The sequence below is a fragment of the Argiope bruennichi genome, chromosome 9 (assembly GCF_947563725.1).
Source record: "Argiope bruennichi chromosome 9, qqArgBrue1.1, whole genome shotgun sequence".
Classification (NCBI taxonomy): domain Eukaryota; kingdom Metazoa; phylum Arthropoda; class Arachnida; order Araneae; family Araneidae; genus Argiope; species Argiope bruennichi.
The window spans coordinates 92,189,727-92,211,965 of NC_079159.1; the positions used below are offsets into that span (position 1 = coordinate 92,189,727).

At 26.2% G+C, this 22,239-nt stretch overlaps 2 protein-coding genes across 5 annotated transcripts in view; one reads left to right on the top strand and one right to left on the bottom strand.

Moving 5' to 3' along the window:
• Nucleotides 1–1,100: 1,100 nt before the first annotated feature.
• LOC129983616 (serine/arginine-rich splicing factor 4-like) lies at nt 1,101–14,274 on the bottom strand. Of its 4 annotated transcripts, none has more exons than XM_056093149.1 (8): nt 13,744–13,768; nt 10,821–10,953; nt 10,300–10,370; nt 10,098–10,181; nt 6,035–6,104; nt 2,890–2,963; nt 2,688–2,804; nt 1,101–2,059 (listed from the first exon to the last, which is right to left on the bottom strand). In XM_056093149.1, the coding sequence occupies exons 2-8, from the start codon at nt 10,941–10,943 to the stop codon at nt 1,771–1,773; spliced, it is 828 nt and encodes a 275-aa protein (XP_055949124.1). In that variant the 5' UTR covers nt 10,944–10,953; nt 13,744–13,768; the 3' UTR covers nt 1,101–1,770. The 4 variants fall into 4 exon arrangements, with proteins under 4 accessions (XP_055949124.1, XP_055949122.1, XP_055949123.1 ...); XM_056093147.1 differs by lacking the exon at nt 13,744–13,768 and adding an exon at nt 13,453–13,639; XM_056093148.1 differs by lacking the exon at nt 13,744–13,768 and adding an exon at nt 11,808–12,464.
• A 157-nt stretch (nt 14,275–14,431) lies between these two features.
• The window catches only part of LOC129983614 (chromatin-remodeling ATPase INO80-like), a 30,739-nt gene continuing 22,931 nt past the window's right edge, over nt 14,432–22,239 (top strand). The window contains exons 1-9 of the mRNA XM_056093145.1: nt 14,432–14,629; nt 18,558–18,705; nt 18,837–18,922; nt 19,282–19,349; nt 19,460–19,597; nt 19,687–19,807; nt 20,216–20,268; nt 20,488–20,664; nt 21,145–21,198. Coding sequence (XP_055949120.1) covers nt 18,560–18,705; nt 18,837–18,922; nt 19,282–19,349; nt 19,460–19,597; nt 19,687–19,807; nt 20,216–20,268; nt 20,488–20,664; nt 21,145–21,198 — 843 coding nt within the window. The 5' untranslated portion in view covers nt 14,432–14,629; nt 18,558–18,559. The remainder of the gene's footprint in view (nt 14,630–18,557; nt 18,706–18,836; nt 18,923–19,281; nt 19,350–19,459; nt 19,598–19,686; nt 19,808–20,215; nt 20,269–20,487; nt 20,665–21,144; nt 21,199–22,239) is intronic.

Below are 22,239 nucleotides of genomic sequence, written 5' to 3' on the forward strand. Positions count from 1 at the left end.
GAAAATATGCAATTTTATATATCTTCTGTAAAAGTTATGCTAAATTAAATCCAGGCATGACAATCTTAAAAAAAAAAAAAAGTTCATAAAATAATTATTTGTGCCAAATGTTCATGCTGAGAAAAAATAAATATTAATTGGATTATAAAATAATTTATACAAAAATTTGCAAGTGCAAAAAATGTTTAATAATATTCTAAAATTATTAACTACCCCATAAAAAAAAATTAGCTAATCTCAAGAATGATAAAACTCATTTGAAAACGATGAAATTCATTCTTCCATAGAAATGCATATGTCCGAAACTCTTATTATATAAATTAAGCGAAACTTGCAACATTTAATACAAATAATAATACACTTTTCAACTAGCTGGAATGTAGAAAAAGCACTTTTTTCTTTTTTAAAATTAACATGCTAATATACAATATATATATATATACTTAAATTTTTAAAATATCAAGTTAAATATGTCTCTGTTCTGAATGAAACTGATCAAAGCAGGTAGTATTGCCCATTTGTCAGATACATAATAAGATGTTATATGCATTACACATTGAGCATCTTACCTGTGTCAAATTACACTTTTCACGTGCAGAAATAAGAGCTGTTAAGATATCTCCTTTCGAGAAACCCACTTTGATAAGTTCAGAAATGAATGAATTAAATTATACAAAATTAAGAATTGCACCCTCATAAAAAAAAAAAAAAAGGCCTTCAGTATTCTTATACCTCAAGAATACTGGATCAATTTTATTTATTTTTAAAGTTAAGAAAAGCAGAGGAAGACGGTAAAATATTTAATTAATCCCATAAAGGAAACTAAGATGCTTTTCCAATAAATCTTTGGTTTCAAAGTTTTTTTTAAAAGAAAAAATGAAAATTGCTGTCTTTTATTGAAATCCTCCATGCGAAAAAAAGTTTAAACAAAGCAGCAAATACATCTTGCAAACTCTCTTTTTTTAGTTTCAACTTTTAGTTATATGAAAGAATAACAAACATAAAATTGTGTCAGTCAGTAGCTTCATATTAAATAGGAAATTGATATAAATATAATAAAGATTTCAGACGAGAGGCATAATTTCAGAAGGTAACATTTATTGAATTTTATTTCAATACAGTCAAATTGCACATTTGACATGCATTTTTATTTTGCAATTGTTTAAAAAATTTAAAATATTATAAATACAACACTGCAAACAAAATTTTATTTCCAATACAAAATAACAAATTTCATAGTATTTTTTCCTCCTATGATTAAACATTGATACGACTATTATTGCATAGTATTCTTGCATATTGCACGGAAATAATATTAGGCTATTTAAAAGGCAGGGCTACACATTTGGCTCCATTACATTTAACAGAACCAAAATGTGCAATATTAAGTGCATATTTAGTGCATAAATATACTTAGTATATTTTAAAATAATTTCAAATGAAATTCAAAAATCACAATACATAATCACATTAATGGTATAAATTAACCATATTTTTTTTAAAACTAATTCTAATGATATGGTCCCATTTTTTTTTTAAAGCTATCACAAAGGTGGACCAAAAGAAAGAATTAAAAAAGATGTAAACTTATACACTGACTAAAACAAAAATTGAAACATACACAAACAAATAATTCTTGACCCATCAGCTATTATGAGGAGAAAAAAATTTTTTCCTCTTAATTGAGGAATGATACACTGAATAGACATATTGCTGACATAGAATTTTCATGACAATATACATATGATATCTGAAAAGCTGAAGAAAATATTAATCTTCATTTTCATATTTTGCTTTTGGACTTCTGGACTTCGAAGGAGATCGAGAACGGCTGGCAGACCTCGCCCTGCTTCGACTGACAGACCGACTTTTGCTCCTGGAATTCATGGCCTCTCCTCTGAGTGGAGATCTGGATACAGACTTTGCAGGTGATTTCGAATGGGATATGGAACGCGATCTTGAGCGAGATCTACTAGTACTTCTGCTGTGACTGCGATGAGGGCTGCGAGAACGACTGCGACTTTTGGAATGGGATCTTGAACTTGATCTTGAGTGAAATCTGCAAAATATTTTGAGGAAAGAGAAAAAAAATTGAGTCGCATCGAGAATTTCAGAGTAAAGTATCAAAACAGTATTAAAATATAAAACAATATGCAAAATATTCACTGGTGAACACATAAATGTTAAAAATACTTTTAGAATAACTTTTCTCAGTCTGATTTAATATGCATTTTAACACAAAATCGCCATGGATAGTTTGTTCTTAAATGTAAATTCATGAAGAATAAAACCAATCAATCCTAAGCAGATGCATTGGTAATTTATAACTTCAGAAGGATAAGTCGTACAAATGCAATACAATTTTTCAGAATTGTTGGTTCTGATTTTTAGAAGTTAAAATATATATGAAACAGAAGATGAATACAACAAATAAGAATTTAAAAAGTACAAATGCTAAGAAATATAAAAAAATATAACAAGCCTACCAATATAGAATACTTGAAATATCATTCAGATAATAATATGTAATTAAAGATAATAGAAATGATCAATTCTAATTTTTAAACCTAAATGTTAGTTCATAAAGTTATAAAAAACATTACTTTAAATTCTTATACAGTTAAAAGATCAATATTAAATATTTAAAAATTAGAAATAGTAATTAGAATTTTTGCAACCAAAATCACCTTCTAGAGCGATGTGATCGATCTTCAATTAAACGAATGCGGCGCCCATTCAGTTCTGTGTCATTCAATTTGTTGTATGCATTTTTCATATCTGAATAAGTAGCAAACTCAACAACACTATAAATAAAAGAAAAAATGAACAGCTATGGCATATATTCTCAAATAATTTTTCATCAATCTTATAAATAGAAGAATAATTTACCCTTCATTTCTTCGTTGCTTATGTGCATCAGCATAAGTAATTTCTCCAGCTTGACGCATGTAATCTTTCAAATCCTGTGAAAAATGCAAGGGGAAAAAAATTACCCTTTGGTGAAATTACATAATTAAGGTAAATTTAAAAATTATCTTATAATTACATCTCAAGTACAATTTGGATTTTTTTAACACAATCCTAAAGTAAATTCTAATTGTTAAACAATTAACTCCAAAGATGTTCAATAGTTATCATTTTTAAGACCAATTTACCTTACCAATAATATTGCCCTGTGAAGATGATTCAACACTGATACTTTGTAGCATAGGAAACTGTATACAAATTTAATGTATAAAATCAAGAAGATAATGAATATTCCTCCCTTCATTTCATTAAAGAAAAAAGATGGCATTCAACTATTTTTCTGAAATAATAAGTTCACATATAACTGAAAACTTTAGTCCAACTGTAAAATTTAAATCCCAATATTAATCAATATGAATATAACAATGTTAATTCTTTATTTCTATTAAGGGGTGCAAATATGATGTTACAATAAATAAGGTAAAATTTAATGATTAAAGCTGCAGTTACTATTTTAGCTTTAGTATTTACATTAAAAGAAAATGTTCCTTTGATAATAATTCTAATATCATTTGCAGTACAGTAGTTTTATCTTTAATTTTTAAAATTTTAATCTGAAATGAACATTCCAAAGTATCTGAATTTGAGAATATATAAATTTCAAGAACCATGTCCTTCTCAAATCAAAAATATAAGTAAGAAAACAATTTTAATGAAATATGCTGTATAAATAACAAGAGTATATTTTTCACATTTGAACTGCACTGATTGCTAAATACTCGTGCTGAAATTATAAAATGTATAATAGCACTTATTTATAAGCAATCTTAAAGCAAAAAATTCTTTTTTTTTTCTTTTAAAAAATGCATTTTTTTAAATTTATTTTTAATAAATTTAAATAAGAAAAAACTCTTTCCAGTTTCTTGAATATTTGGCTGAAATTAATACATTCATTACCTTAAAAATCAATCAAATTTGATTTAAAACATTTTGGAAACTATTCAAGACTTCCTTTTCAAGCATTACACATTTCATCTATTTAGAACAGATACCTGAATACACAGCCAACAGCAAAATGCTGCAGAAGTAACATACAGATTTATATCCTGCTTTCTTTGCTGTTGTTTAAATTCTGGTAAAGCAATTTTATGTTATAAAACCTGGCTAGTAAATAGTTAAAAATTCAAGAAATTATTTCAAATAATCTATTGCAAAAGAACTTTATAAATCAAAGAAGAATGGTTAAAAAAAAAAAAAAAAAGACTTTGAAATGAATAGTGTCTTAATTTTAAATGCATAATGTGAGAATATCAAAGATTAAAAAGTTCATGGTTCTGCAAATGTCTATCATTTTATATGCTTATTAAGTGGAAAATTAACAGTATTTTTCAACAAAATATAAACATCTTCCAAGGAAGCTCTCAAACTTGCTACAAAAGTTGGAAATTTAGAAGTTATAAGGCAGGGTGCAGAAAATATATTAAAACAAATTTTAAAGGGCAATCTAGCAGTTTTAAGATAAATCCCATCTCGAAAATTAAAATCTAAGCCCGAAAAAAAGTACTTAAAACAGAAAGTCATCCCATTATAGTCACCAGTAAGATTTTTCAACAAATTTTTTTAATGGTATGAAATATATTAAATACATCCGAGATTCTTGGATATTTAAAGATATGTATATTAACAATCAGATTTAGCACCAATCTTATGAAGATATAAGAAGGTTTGGCATATTTTATTTGGCCTAACTTGTTATTTCACTTTCTAAATCCTTCTAAGCCATCAATGTTTGACCTAACATTTCTAAATATATAACTTAGGAGAGGGGAAAAAAAAGTTTATTTCAGGTTTCTTTATTATCCTTATAATTTTGAAATTTTATTTCACATTGATATGGAAAAAGTTAACTTTGGTAAGAAATACTGCTCTTGGGAAAGCAATTTTTTCCCTCCTCATGTAACTAAATATATTACTGCCAGGTTTTATAACATAATACATGCACAAGAAGTGCCTCTTAAATCAAAAATGAATATTATAGGTTTATTTACCTTTCATCATGCTTAACATCTGACTGACATCTATAACATCAGTTATTATTGGACAACCAGCCTTGACTACACATTTACATCACAAGGGCATCGTCGTCAGCCCTGAGAGCTTGGCTCAATGGCTTTTTGACACCCGAAAACCATCAGACCAGTTTTCATATGCAACATCATTTCAGCATTAGTTTCCCTGCCTAACATCCAGGAATCCACACAATCAGCATCTAATAAGGCCATCAAACGGCAGGTGCATATCTCCCTTAATGGGTAGGTATAAGTCAGATTTTTAGATTAATTTCGATATGGTTTTATGTGATTATGTGGTAATTATAGCATTCAGTTATTCTCAGCAGAGTTGGAAAATAAATTTGCCAAAACTGAGGAATATTGTTCCCCATTTCACTTTAGAGGATTTTTTTTTTTTCTTTTTAAATTGAGAAATGTTTTATCAATACAACATTGAATTACAAAATTAGGCCGTTTAATTCTTATAAAGGATTTTTCTATTAAGTTTTCTGTATGAATGCATTATTATTTTCAAAACAGACTTCAAAATATCTTAATGTATATGCAACATTTAAAGCAGTTAAAATAATGATACAAAAAAAATCCTCCTCTAAATATTCTGTACTTTCAAACTTGAATTATAACATTTTGAAATTCATTCAATTTTTTTTTAATAAATCCAACTCTGTTAAGAAAAATATAAAATTTGAAAGCCACAAATTTTGTTACAAATTTGTGCACAAATATTTAAAACGAGAAATTGAGTAGAAAGTTTTAAAGCGAAAAGCAATATGTCATTAGTTTATGTTTTATTACAAGAAAGCTATTCACAAATTAAAACGATTTCTCTGATATCTATATTTCTTTTATTAAAGTGACTGCTTTAACATAATTTTGAAACAATGATTTTATTTGTATGAAACACTATGTAGAAAACAATTATTGTAAGTAGACTATATTACCTTATAAACAATACATATATAAATGTATAAATAAAAAATTTGTAAATTTCTTACCTGCCAGCTAACTTTACTACTTAGATTTTCCACAATTAAACGATATTCTGTTCTTGTAGGAGGTCCATATCTACAAAAAAAAAAAGAAATATTTGCAAAATCTATTTCACAAAGTATTAAAACATTATATTCTTATTTTTTAAAATTTACTTAGTTCTCATACTTCACCAAAACATTTAAATAACACTCTTTTTAAAAAAAATCTAAAAGTTTGCTTGCTTAAAAATACCACTTTTAAAATAAAAAATTAATGGCTAGAATGAAATATAATTTACAGTAAATAAAACAGTGTTAAATACTTAAGCAGACTTAAATCTTAATTTTAGGTCAGACATTCCATAATATATCAATTTTTTACTTGTTATATAAAAATTCTTATGAAATAGAAAAGTTCAAATTAAAATGCATATGTACTTCAGTTCTCTTCAAATCTTTAAAAAGCTATTTTAAAGAAAATTTCTTAAAATTAAATAATATTGCATTAAGAATGACAAATTATAATAAGGAAAAAAAAAAGCTTAAAAATTAGTCTTCCATAAGAGAATAAAATAATAATTTTAAGTGTTAAAAAATCCAAATCAAAATGATTTTAAATGTGTCTATGCAATAATTTTTTTTTGATAATATCAAGATTTTTTTTTTTTTTTTTTTTGAGAGAGAGAGGGAAGGGAAAGTTAACACAATTGCATGGTTATACAGTTTCTTAAGAGCCAGTTTTGAAAGGAAAAAAAGTCAAATATATAATCATCACAGTTTTTATAGGAAAACAATGGTTAATTGCTTTGAAACTTTGCTACCACTCTATAGAGTATCTTTTTTTTAAAAAAAATTTATTCACAAATTTGTTTGATATCATAGTTAATAATAAGCTACTGATAAAATAATAAAACCATTCATTCCAGGATCTTGAAACTACTACTTTTGGACAATTTTACTTATCCAAACAGCAATAAGTCATAAGATGAGTGCATTTTCTGAATGTTTTCTTGACCTTGATTGTTTCTTGTTGGGCATACTATTTTTTTTTAAACATGCCCCTATTTTGGTCAAATAAATGCCTTCTGTTTCATGCACAAAGTATGAAGAGTTTCGTATATTTGAACTAAAGTATGAAAATAACACATTTGTTCAACTTTTTAGAAGGGAATACAATACTCTTTAACCTAGAAATGCAAATATATATATTTTTGGTAAATAGGGATTATTTCCAGAGGATATTCCTTCCATCTATTAATAATATAGTTGCTATATCATCCCAAGATAAGAGCAATAGTTTGTAAGATTGATAATTGCGGAAAATAATTTATAAAATAATTATAATTATTCCATAAATTTAACTTGGATTACTTAAAAAGAATAAAAAGAAATGCACTATTTCATTGCTAAATCCCTACCATTTTAAAGTATATAAAATAAAGTTCCCATAATTTCTTAATGTTTCCATAAAGTTTTTAAGCCAAATAAAATAATATTTTATAAGAAATACTTTATTAATTATCACTATGATTTAGAGCTTCTTTTAATTGCATTTCTTCAGAATCTTTTTAAATAATTACAAATTTAATATCTGTAGCACAAGATATTTTAGTTGAGAAGATAATTTCCATTTATTAAAATCTCAGATACTTCACGGAGATCTTACTTTAACAAATTAAAGGTTTTAAATGTAACTTTAAATATTTTTTAGAGTAATTTTCTTTCAGTTGGGGCATGACTAGTGGCATTATAATTAACCAAAGTAACATTCCAAGGAGGAGGGGCAAAAATAAAACAATTTATCAAGGGCATTTAAAAGAAAATTCTTACTTCTTCCAATTCTTAATAATTTAAATGGTTTCAATCAAACATGGAGGAATATAATAGGATACAATTTTTTATATAATCTATAAACAGAATGGAGGTAGGTGTTAGAAAAAAAAAAAGTTTGTTACAAAAATATAATGGCTAATATCCAATCTTAAAAACCAAAACTTTTTAAAACCCTTTTAAAAATTTGAGCCTTAAAGAGAAAGGGAGGAACTAATCAATAATATATTGATTACCACACATAATATTTAGCTTTGTGCAAGAGAAAATGTTACACTCTACACATTCATAATGATAATGCCGTGGCTTCATCTGATATTCCTGACTAATAATAAGGAATAAAATCATGAGAAGTCACACTATGGATTCTTGCATTTCTAGAGAACCTTCAAGTTACATTATAAGCAATAGTAAATACAGAAAAGCTATAGATGACAGAGGATTATAATAGAGGGAAAGCTATGCATGAACTGGCATTCTCTTTTCCAATTTGAAAATCATATAAACATTTTTTCTTTGAACTGCAACAAAAAACATTGTAGTCCAATTCTGCTATTAAAAGCCACTTCTTTAATGCAGCTGATATATGAATTTTTATTTTTAGATAAGAGATAGAAATTCAAATATTTCATATCCAAGCATGCATTTAACCTTTACAGATTTTTGATGAAAACTTAATTTATCAGAATTCTATGAACAATTCAATTACAAAGTAACAACTTGATACAAGAAAAAGCAGCTACCATAGATTTTGAAAAGGCAGCAAATGGAAATATTCAATTCAGCTTGGCTTTAAAACGTTTCCTATGTGATTATAGAAAACTCTATTAATTATATTGTTTATTTGAATCACTAAATTCTCAAGGCATAATCATGCTGAAAAAAAAAATCCTACTAAACTGACTTACACCTTTTGTTGCTCGTCTTTGTTACTAAGCTACCTTTTTTTTTAGATTCCTTATTTTTCACATTGCAGGAAAAATTCTGGGCATTAGAAAATACTACTTACTTCTTATTCGCAAAAACAGAAATATATTTGACAAAAAGATTACATCATAGCCTAGATTAAGTCAATGTTATCTTTTCAAAAAGGGGTTTTTAAATGCTAGGAAACTAGCCATAGTATATTTTTTCCTCCAGTTTTAAAGATTTTGCACTAATTTACATGAAGTTATCGAAAATTATAAAAGCAGGAAAAATGCCTTATGATAGCAAATTCAAATCATTAATGATTTCTGAATAATTTCATTTTGAATTATAATTGTAATTTTAATTTGATATAAATCAAGTAAGTAATTTAAAGCACAAATTTATACCCTTTTTAAAATTCATATAGATAAATAAAAAGAATATAAAATCTGGATATGCCTTAGGCAGTTGTTATTTGATAATTTGATTTTAGATAAAGAGACAAGAACATATGTAGTGTATATTCAAATATTAAACTTAATTTTCTACATATCTTTCCTGTGCTTTCATCTTATCTGCCAAGCATTATTCAATAAAAACTGCATGTGTAGAGATTCTTATTAGGTTAAAGTTTATCTTATTTTTTTAAAACATCATATTATATAACAGATTTTTACATATTGGCTAAATATGTAAAGAATTTCTGTTTAAGTAGAATGCAGGTTCGAAGCAGTGAAGAGACTTTGTAGTTTTAATTTCGTTTTGTTCTCTCTCTCTCGAGAGAGAGGCAAACATGATTATTTACAAGAAGGCGCAGTGCGGCACAAAAGCAGAAGGCAAAAAGGCTGAAACAAATGATCACTGGTCTTATATAAGATTGGATTTCTGGCCAAGTGTTAATTCAATACACGTGGTGACCTTTGACACCTTTTCAAGGGCACCGAAGTATCACCTTCATTTGAAACGTAATTCTGATGGCGCATTATTTTTACAAAGGGATTAATTAAACTGAAAGTGGAATTGAATCACGAAATAAGAGAATTTCTTACTTTGGGCTAAATTAAGAATAAAGCTTTGGAAATTAATTTGGTTTAAATTAAGAGTTAAAAATATTTATATTATATTATATTATATATATTTATATATATATATATATATACAGCAAAATTATAAAAATAAATAAATGAAACTTTTTTACAGTAAATTCTTTTAAATCAAAACAAACATCAAAAATCATGCTACTAATACTCGATCTTATACAGTAGTTTATGATATTAGTAAATATTAGGCATATAAAAAGTAATTAATATGTAAGCATAGGTATGCAGAAAAAGTCTGCTAAACTTACTTATCCAGCCAGCTACCACGTCTCCGAAATCCTAATCTGCCCCCAGTTCTGCGTACTGGGCCACGTGCTATCTCTAAAATAACCCTAGAAAAATGAAAAAATAAATATATTATTTATGATTTTTAATGCTGGCTTTATATAATATTCAGTTTATCACATGCATTAATGTGAATGTTGTCTAAAGAAAGTCAATTAAACTAACCTTTCACCTAACAGTTCTTTTCCATTTAGTTCATAAACAGCATCATCTGCATCTTTGTAATCATCAAACTCCTATTAAAGAAAGTACATAAAAATTGACAAAGTAGTGATAATACAGCAATAATTTAGTGATTCAAAAATCTATGAAATATAAAGATTTAAAAAAAATGTATAATTAAAAAAAAAAATTTTTTTTTGAAGATAGGATGCCAAGTAACTTCCAATGCTAAATATGTACATTTTGAAAATTTTACCATCATTTACAGAAGAGTAATAATATAAAATGCTCTAAAAATAGTTTAAGAATTAATTTTCTTCTTTTTTCTTTTAAAATGAAAGAATATAATATATAATCATAGATAAATGCCAATTAAAAAAAAAGTCATAAAAGACTATTTCCACTCAAATGCATTAAAACGATACCCTATTTTTACTATTATTTCATAGAAATCTTGATATAAATCTACTAAAAAAATTTTTTAAATCAATATTACGAAGTAAATAATTATACTGCGAGCTTACCACAAAGCCAAATCCATTCTTAATGAGAATTTCTCGAATTCTTCCATAACCTTTGAAAAATCTCTCGAGGTCTCTTTCTCTACAATCCCAACTTAACCTACCAACATATACTCTAGTACCCATATTACAATAACTGAAAGAAAATGTAAAAATTTCATTTAATAAAATAGAAGGCATTTGAGCACAGAACAGATCAAAAATAGGGAAGGAGGATGGCAAATAACACTACACAACAGATAAATTGTCATTACATTTTATTTGAACTCTTCAATGGCCACCTATATTGAACAGTTAACTTTAAGCTTAAGAAATTAACTTACAAATTGGTCATAGAATATCTTTAATACGAGAGAAAAACTTCTTTCTAACTCACTTTTAAAGAAAGTATACAAACATGAACTTGTCATATTGGTAAAGAATTACATTAAGAATTTTCCCACTGGAGGATAAAACAAAAATATTTATAAATAATTAAACATACTCTTATAAGGCAGTATAATGCAGCATTCCCCCCCCCCTTCTTTTTATATGATTCATGGGTATGAGCTAGCACAATTGCTAAAACACTAAATGATTAAAATTTTATTTTTCCTGTTGATCTTGTTATCTTTCTTCTAATTATCTAACAGAATATTTTTTTATAGACCCATTCACTCATCATACTTGATTAATTGTGGTTAGGAAGAGAAAATATTTTCACAGTTGGTTTCAGAAGACAAACTTTATATCATTTTAGTTTTTTTTTTTTTTTTAAAGAAATTAATTTCTTTGCCAAAATTCTTATTTTAAAAGTACATTTAACCTGTTAATACATTTTATTAAAATAGACAATACATTTTAATTTTCAGAGTTTAAAAAATATTGTATATATATATATAAACAAATTATATTAAATGCGAAAAAAAATTCAAAATAAACTAAAATTTTAATACACAAATTTCCATCTCAGAGTATGGCCCTGAAGTGATTTAAAGAATATTTACTTACTTTTAAGTTCGATTTCTTTATAACTGTTGAAAATGCTATATAATAATATTTCATGAAACACACCTTCTTGGAGAATTCTTCCCTTGTTGAGTATTTGTTCCTAACATTTATTGATAATAATAATTTGGTTTCAAAAGACATTAGCTTCAATTACAGAATAGTTACATTACTATGGTGTCCGCAAATATAATTGGGATTCTTTTGTTTGATAGAATTAGTTCAGTTCATTTTAGTTATTATTAGATCAGATAGTTTTTATGGGGCATCAACGTAGCATTTTTGGATGGTATAATGTTAAATCCTACTTGCTCATGAGCAACCCCCCCCCCCCAATACGAAGGAACTAACTACACTTGATGACATTGTACCCTTGCAAATAATAAAGAAACCGCTAGAATAAATGCATATTGATACAGAAAAGAATATTAAAAAATTTACATTTTACACTACATATAAAGTTGCGACACATTAAAAATGCATAAAATACATTAAAATGAGTGTTAACTTTTTACATTAGTAGAGAGCTAAACACAAAAGTATATATTATGTAAAAACTTTGAATCGCTTTTCTGCTCAACTGAGTTTCACTATTAAGCCAGTTTTTAATTTTTTTCATATAAACACTTTTCAGCAATATTTGACTATATATGCGCAGCAATGACTTAAGGTCAACATTTCTTAGCAACACTCTTTTCTTTACGGTTTATGTTTGGTGAAGATGCATATAGAATTAACAATTTTTTAAAAAAAAAACTAATCGGACAACATATCAACTGCTTTTTGTTACTTTGTGATGGCAACAAGATTATCTATCAACACAGAAAAACTGCAAACACCTGTTAAATAAAGCTACAAAGCTACCACCACGCCCCTCCCCAAGTCCTCCGGATATAACTGCCATATTCCTTTTTTATTAAATGTAATTGATTGAATACCCATGATACATGCTTTAGTTAATTTAAGACACTAACCCAAACACATCTGAGCGACAGGGAGACTTTCAAAAAACACTCAAAAGATGTCCCAGCATTAATTTGCTTCATAGCTATTGGTTATACAGTGGCCTCTTTTATATAACAACCTCTTAATAACATGTGCTGCCATTCTGGCTTTTAAAGAGGGTGGGGATATATATTTTTTAATCTTTCAAAGAACAATTTCAGGGTTCATTATTCTGAGGTACCTGAACTAAAATGATCTCAGGAATGAAGTGAAAGGTTAAAGAATCTAAAAGCTTTTGCTAAGTTTCACACAGAATTGCATAAGAAAAAGTGTTATAATATATATTGATTGTTATTTACTATGGATTATTATACTGCTATACCAATATAGTTTGAAGAACCAAAGCACATCTCAAAATGAATAATATTTCACAAATTCTACCACCCCTGCAACAAACTTCTAAAATATGTTTTCTTTTTTTTTAGAATATGCAGAATAAAGCACAAACTAGTATCATGCAACATTTCCAGAATGATCATAAAATAAGTTAACAATTAATTGCAACATAGGTTAAGCATAAGCATAAATGATTTGATTCGTCCATTTAAAAATCAAAGGAAAATGATAAATCACTAAGTAAGGGTAATTTTAGCTTAACTAAAAACAAAAGATTACATTTAACAATGAGAAACAAAGATTTTACTTCTCTCACAAATTACAAGCAGTTTCTTTTACAAAAGTTGTTATATCATTCAAACAATCTATGATCAGATTAATTATGTAACATTAATAATATGGCATCAATAAAAATAACCCTATACCAGAAAAACAATGTAAAACAACTAACAACTTTTTCGTCATCTATCTTAGATTTTGTAACTCTATGGATCATCATTATTATTGAGATGTGATTGCACAAGTATTTATCGTGATACACCTAGCAACCTGAAGAATCAAGTGCAATTTCTCATTATGTTCTTCACACAGCACTCACCTCGCTTATGAAGTGAATATTACTTTTCACGAAAATGTTTACGAAATCGATGTTTTCATTTATCGTAAGAGTTTCGGTTTTAATAATGAAAAATTATATAAACATTTCAACTAAATTAACATTTTAAAATGACTTTCAGCAGAATGCTCTTATAGAAGAAATTAAGAAAAGATGATTAAACAGAATAAATTTGTTAAAACTTTTAAAAAAGTAATAACAAAATTTATATAAATAATGAAAAAAAAACTTACCATGTGCAAAATTTTGCACATGGAAATTTTCATATAATTTCGTTCCGAGATTATTCTAGAAGGAATAAAATAAACAAATACAATATGAATCATAAAATTTAAAAATTTACTCATAAAATAATACTAACCTTAAAAATTCGAAGATTTTTTCGAAATTTTATCAATTTTTGATGCAAAACTTTTAATAACCAACCTCTCAAATGTGTTCGGAAATGTTCTGAATGACTCCCTCGTTAAAAATAGTCGGTTTTTTGATTGGCCAAAACAGATTGAAAATCTGGTGTTCGAGACTAAATAGTCACAAATATAATAAAATAAAATTTTTTACTCTCTTATTTTATAATAGCTTAAATTATGAAAAGGCGATTAATAAAACTCCAGAACTTTCTTCGTTCTTCAGTTCTATTATATTGTGAATTTCGAAGTTAGTTTCAAAACAGTTTGGGCTCGAGACTATATTGGATATGGCGAAGATTTGCCCCTTGCGACATGAAGGGAAAGTCATGAGAATCGTTTTACCGAAGAAATGTATATGGAAGGAGAATGACTCTTGCTATCGCCATTTTGCTGCACATAAAATTAGAGTCGAAGATATTCATGGAAAATTGTGCTCTGTGTTTCACCTCAAATATAAGGTATGTTGCTGTAGTTAGAGTGTAAAAACGAAATTATGAGGTTTGTTGTTAAACAAAATGTATCAATCGTAATATTTTACTGATCTGTATTCTGCTTCCAGTATTATTAACGCAAATAAAATAGGCTTAAACGTTTTCGCTACTGTAGAAATTAATTTTTCCTGTATTAAGTTGTGATACCATATCAGATAGTGGTGTTAACATTGATTAACAACCGTGAAAATGTCGGTATTATGAACTGTATGATTAATACCAATAGATCAACGTAAGGAATGATATATTTACAATTGCTCTCCTCTGCATTATAAAAAGAATACGTTGATGGAAATTTTTTCCCATGTTTTAAGTTTTAAAATTTAGTTTAATCAGAGTTTCTGTTATTTTATGCTCTAAAAATTAATTGAATTTGAATTAATTTAATTTTCGATAAGAAATTTATTTTTCTATTACTGTATTTTTTATTGAAAAATATTTCGGTGAAAAATTATATATATCTATGTGTTCCTTTTCACAAAATCATCGTAAATATTCATTTGATTATGTTAAAAAAACTTTTTTATTAATTTCACCGGGTAATCGTAATTATATAAATTACTATCTTAAAGAATGATATGACAGTAAATTAATGTGTAAAATTATTTTAAATTGATGCATTATTTTATTAATTTGATATTGAAATTCAATGAATCTAGAATTATATATTGATATATATATAATGATTTGAATATTTGGTTTATCTTGACTGTGCCATCATACCATGAAAATTAATTTCAAAAATAAAATTTCGTATATCAGCTAATTTTGAAGAATGTTTGTTTTAAACTGAGCTTTATGTTCTACTAAATAAAGTTAAATTATATTATTTTGAAGAAAAATTTAAGGCATCCTTCTAAGTACAATTTTACTGTTCATGGATATCTATATAAAATGTTAAATTTTTCAAAAACTTGTATATGACATTTATTCATAGGTATAGCTTGAATAACTTCTGTTCAAAAGATTGAAATATTATTCTTCGTTAACTGTAATTTCTATTGCAAACATTTCCTAAGCAAATTATAAAAAATTTTTCAAGTTATCAGGCTGCTTTTAAAAATTTATTTCCATATCGCTATACTCCTTACAAAATTAAATTTTTCATATTCCTTACAGAATTAAAATATAATTTAAGATTGATCAGCAAGAATACAGAAAGTGACAAAAATTAAGAGACATTTGAGGAAACACTGAAACTGTTAAAGCATTTTATGTTTTAAATTTATCTTCATAATATTTCTTTCTTCAACTTCATCGAATAATACCTAAAAATTTTGGATTTGTAATGATGTAGTAAAAATTACATAGTTGCCTCCTCCCTTTCCCATATTCTCCAAAAGCATTCAGCAAGGATTGAATGTCATTTTCTCAATATTTCAGTTGCTTTGAAATCGATAAAATGTTTTGATGAATTTCCTATATACAATCTTGGCATAATATCATTTTTTGAGTGATTAATAAAATAAGCACTGCACTTAAATGGTAATTAAAAAAATTTTCACCATACTAGTAAGCATCGAAACAAGGAAATACTCTATAGACTCTCAAACATGTGTTTAAAGGCATTGATACAACTTTGTATCTTTTTGAAGCTATTGATCTTACAAATGAACATAATACGTTCCTCTTTCCCCATGTTGAAAATAGGATGATCTTTATATTCATAACAGAAAACGTTTCAGAGAACTGGGTATTTGACAAATATTAAAGGCAAGTTTGTTTAATTTGAAGCTAAGAATGATTGGGAACTTCAGATGATAATTATTTGTAATATTACTACTATGAATAATGTTGAGTCCATTCATTTTTATCTGTTAATTTGAATTTTTGTTAACTTAAAGTAAATTTAATAAATAATTTCCCCTAAAGCAGGATCATGCTTTGATATCCTGATTTTTCTTCTTGATTGAGAAGTTGCACTACATTTATTATATATATCCATATCTGTGCCCAAAACTCAAAGAATGGTACTAACCGTAAGTACCAAAAAAAATTACCAAACCAAGTCTAGAATAATTGGAGCTGTTACAATTAATATCCAAATTCTTCTATCAGTAAAACTTCCAAATACATTGATCATGAAGAATGAAATACCACTAAAAAATTTAAAAATGCATAAAGATGTTTTAATATTTGTTTCCTTAAAGGTCTTTTATCTATTTGTGACTTTCTTCTTCAATCTCTTCTAGCTATTTGTTCTTTTCTGATAAATAAGGTTCTAGTTTTGGAACTTAATTCTGTAATGTGTTGCCATAGATAAGAGAAATAAATGAGACTGATATATATATATATATATATATATATATATATATATATATATATATATATATATATATATATATATATATATATATTGCTATGCATATACATATTGCTATTGTGCTTCTTATATCTAGTGGCATAATGATTACATTCAAATTTTCTTAGGTTTTTTTTAATATTAATCTTTTTATTATTGATGTTAGATCAGGCTTGACACTAGAAATTTTGGTTAGATTTTAAAATGTTGCAAGACCATTGTACTTGAATTTTTTTCAGAAAGTTTGTAATTTGATTAATATTTTATAAGCTAAATATTGGCAAAAGTTTTTGTGTAGTTAAATTTTACAAGAAAAATTGATGTAAAATGAGTTAATAGCTTATAACACATAATTGCAGTTCTTGTTAAAAATTGAGCCAAAGACTTCATAAGCATAAGCACACAAATCAGTTCATTATGGCCTTTAAAAATAGGACTTTAACTGAAAATTTTGAAAATATGAGAAATTAATGACTGTCTCTGTTCTTAAGTTCACCCGGCTAATAATTCAAAGCGACTGTAAAAATCATGATTAGTTAAATTATAACATTAAAAATAATAGAATGAACTAAATATGCCCTTTCATAGAATTTTAATAAAATTTTCCAAATCAAGATTAATTTTGAATGAGTTTTGAAGAAGCTTTGCTGCAATTCAAGTGTAGCAAAATATAACTTTTAGCAACTTTCTTTGACTGTTTATATATAAATATACGATTCATTTTAATTGAGACATATAGTTTTAAAAGTTCTGTTCTAGATTGTTATCATTTTATAGTGTTTTAGATTCTGCCATGTCATCAGGCATTTAACTCATTTCTCAAAAAAAAAAAAAAAAAAAAAAACAAATTGTTTAAAATTAAAATTGTGAAAGATAATGAGCACAATACAAAAATTGAATTTCTGACTTCTTTTAAATGTCTGATTGAAAAAAGAGAAAATAAAGAATTCTGCTTATATCTAGGCTGTAGTCGCATCTATTAATGTGATGCCATTTAATTGATAGATCTATATGTCATTAAGCATGGATGACCAAGAGGAATGACTGGTATCAAAGTAGTTATGTCGCTTTCTCCATTTACCAGTATATGGTACTTGTTTATTAATTGCATTTGTTGGTGAAATTTTGGCTTAATCATATGGCAAATTTAATTAGCAGACAAACATTTTTATCAATTAATCACTAGTTGAAATAAATGTTACAACTATATACTATGTATGCGGCATCACTAGTTGAAATAAATGTTACAACTATATACTATGTATGCGACATCACTAGTTGAAATAAATGTTTTTCTTCTTGGGATTGATTTCAGACATAAGTTAACACAGAGTACACAGTAATTGATCTATAATGTTTTCCAACATTTAGACAAATGAAAATCAACTTCTTGCATATTTATATTCAGAAATTTGAAGAGCTGCATATGTAAATCCTACTTCTATTTATTTTTTTATCATCACTTACAAAAATGAAATGTGTATGAATTTGAAGTCATTATGATCATACATTTTTTTCATTATGTATGATCATAATGAGAAAATATTAATCAAAATTTATGTGTTAAAATATTTATGTATTATTTAATTTTAGGCATGGCTAGCAGAGCTGAAACTGAAGCCTCCATAAATAATGATCATGGATTGCTTGCAAAACCATTGCATTTGCAACGTTTGGAACAAGCAGTTCGCTTAGAACCATTTCTTAATTACATTGAAAATGTATACAGTGAATCTCAAAGGTAAGGTATTTAAATAGATACTGATAATAAATTCATTTTACCTTTTAGGAAATGAAGGAAATTTTTTAAAGTTATTAAAATGAGAAAATATTTGTAAGAAATGCTAATTTTTAAAATTTTATTTTTGACAGCGACAATGATATTGCTGATGAGGGAAGTCGCTCTGACTTTGAGTTGGATTCAGAAATTTTTAAAGAAAAATTTAATTACAGACAAGGTAAGAAATTATTAGTTTGTAATTTTATAGATTTATTTGGTTCTATAAATAAATTAGCTTAAAAGTATTTTAATTTTTAGTTTTTTTTATCCATTGAATTTATATCATTTTATATTTGAACTTGCACTTTTCTTATTTTAATAAGTTTCGTGCAAGTTTTATTTTTACACATATGTGCAAAAAATACACAATTCAAAGAATTTTTTATTCAAAGTTAAATTGTTTGCTTTTATTATTTCAACATCTATTGTATCCATCTTATGAACACATGATTATTATATATATATGTATTGCAATATGCTTGTATTGAATTACTTTTTATAAATAAAATCTGATTGCATTTTTTTTTACTGATATAGATAGACGTTGTGATAGATTACGTCTTTATAATTTTAGTAAAGTCAAGAAGAATAGAGTGTGGTTGAAAGTAAGTGGAAATACTTAAATTTTTGAATGAGAATTATATTATCTAAATTTATTATTCCTATCTATACTTGTTAATTTACTAATAGAATGTAAAAAAAAATATATTTATAGGACATTTTATTAAGTGATTCTTCTGACTCGGATGATAGTAGTGACGCTTCAGTAATAACTGAAGAAGATCTTCAAGAAATGTTGAAACTTCACAAATTACAGAAGGCTGCTCAAACTGAATTTCATAGCAATCCTGAGGTAGGATTTATTATGCATTTGGTGCATTGCATTATTACTTCCACTTGATATTTTGTATTTATTGTTTAATATTGAATTATTCCCTCTAGCTGCGTCAATATCAGTACTATGGCTCTGGTTTATTATCAAATTATGACAAATTCTATGACAATCAAAAACTTGTTCTTGGTGCAAAAAAATTAAAAGAAAAGAAAGCTGAAAAAAGAAAAGGTGAGTGCATTAGTTTTTTATATTATGCTATTGAAGTGTTTAAACTGCTCAAAACCACTACATATAACTATTCTATTCTTATTTCTAATGGAAAAGGATCTTACAGACATTTAATTTTGATGTGTGTTTGAATTTGCTAAAATTATTGAACAAATGTAAGAGAAAATATTTGATACTGTTACTTGCTGCTTACAATGCAAATTAAACTAGTACTATCATACTACTTATAACTTTTACATTTTTTTTCTGGTGTTAATTGTTTAAACCTTACATCTTTTAAATCACAGATAATGGAATCATAAGATCAAATAATTTAGATAATAAATTCATTTTAGAGAATAAATAATTTTGTTATATTCTGAAGTTAATGTAATTATGTTTCACTTATTTGCTTGATTGTTTTCATAGCAAAATTGAAAAAAGCGAAACTGGAAACTGGGAAGCCTTCTAAAGATGAACAGGTATATGTTTTCCTTTCTATTATATAATATCCATGCATATTTTATTGACCTTAAAATAGCAGTAAATAAATAAAATAAAAATGGTGAATTGTCATATAAAATAAGAAATATTTAGTTAAATCCTTTTAATAATTTGATAGTTTTTATAGATTTTGCAGAATATTAATTTACACTCGAATTAATTTTTTACTTACTAATCTGACCTTCATGCATTTTCAGGATTCCACCTCAAGTTCCAAAAAAGGCTCAAATAAAAATCAAAAGACTGAAGATCATGGGGATGCTCCTGTACAAAAGCATCATTCTAAAAAAAAGAATTCTGTCTCGCACGAAGCTGTTATGAATATGAAAAGAAAGAGACTATGGATAGCTATTGGTAAAAAAGAAATTGGAAGGGTGAGTTCCTGTCGCAGTTATCCTTTATCCTGAATTTTGTGATATGGAGGAAATTAACCACTATTTTAATTTCAGTATATATAATTTATTTATTTTTCTAGAATGGTATTGATTTCAGAAGGCATCTTAAATAATGTTTTGTTTTTAATACTGTGTGACTTTTATTATTTTAATTTTCAATTAATTGCTTTTGCAAAAGAAAGAATAAATATCAAGTTTAAGCAAAGAGCAAATGAATTGAAAAATTTATTTTCTATGGCAAAATTTAAGTATGTATATATTTATATAAAAATAAGTTTAATGTAGCTTTTCTTTTATTAAAAAACATGTTCATTTTGTTTCGCATTAAATTCCTTATTTGCATAACACTAGATATCCATGCTTAACTATTCAATTATATGATTGTTAATTGAATTTTTATAATAGTTTTTCAGTTCTCTTATTATTTTCTAATTGCTTATATACATATGTATATTATAGGCTCAAAAGCAAATGGTTGCAGCACATAAGGAAACTTTGACAGTTGCAAAGAAGGTATATTTTATTTCTATTTCTTTGATATGCTAAATAACTTTTATATTGCATTGTTTTTATAGATGTTATGACAAGGGATTGTAGGGGGGGGACCAGATAATGTTGTATTTAACTAGTATTTCAGTTGATGCAAAGCTTGAAAATTATTCTGTTAAATGATGGAGTAAATGATTAAATAAAGCCATTTCTATATGTATATCTTATTATTTTTTCTAATATTCTTATATAGTATAGGACTATTTTAAATATTTTATGCCTATCAAATCAAAAAAACAAAAATCATGGAATTGGTTTTAAAAGCTTGATACTGAGACTTTTCAGTATAGAAGTATCTTTTAAACTACTTGGATGTTACTTGATTCTATTTCTTGCACTCTGTTAAACATTTAAACAAAAAGGTTAAAAAATAATTTTTGCTATTAGTTAAAATCAAATTGTGTGCTAATATAGACTTTGATAAAAAGAAAGTGCAAATCATCTTCAAGACTAATTTGCTTTCAGAAATTTTATATAAGTATCTTTATTTTTCACATGTTTGCTCTGCTTGATTCCTTGGCTTAATTTAAACATCAGGTTATTGTATATATTTCATGCTTTTTTTCCCCTTACCAATGTTAATCTATGTAAGTTATATCAATGTAAAAAAAAAAAAAATGATGTTGAATAACTAGCTGCCTTTTGTGACTATCTTATTCTCCCAGATTTATTTTATAGGCTGTTAAACATTAGGAATACATATTTCTATTTAAAAAAAAAAAATGCATTAAAAGAAACCTTGCTGCTTGATAAGATCGAAAAATATGAATTTAAACGAATAATTTTAAAACAAATTATAATGCATGCAAATTAAAAAATTTATATGCTATGAAATAGAATTATGTGGAATTAATGTTCAAAGCAAAGATTAAAAAAAATCGTAATTGTAACATTGGCAAAAGCTACATTTGAATATTTTGATGGTTGTGTTTGTATTTCATCATAACATTAAAAATTGCTTGTTACAAATTGTGTATGATATTTAAAAAAAAAATGTTAAAAAGA

Bases quoted from the DNA above. Each gene is read 5' to 3' on its own strand.
- LOC129983616 (XM_056093149.1), bottom strand. From the start codon at position 10,943: ATGGGTACTAGAGTATATGTTGGTAGGTTAAGTTGGGATTGTAGAGAA. The intron at 10,371-10,820 runs GTAAGCTCGCAG...TTTCTTTAATAG, and splicing joins AGAATGGATTTGGCTTTGTG to GAGTTTGATGATTACAAAGA. The intron at 2,805-2,889 runs GTAAATTATTCT...TTTTATTTATAG, and splicing joins AAGCAACGAAGAAATGAAGG to TGTTGTTGAGTTTGCTACTT.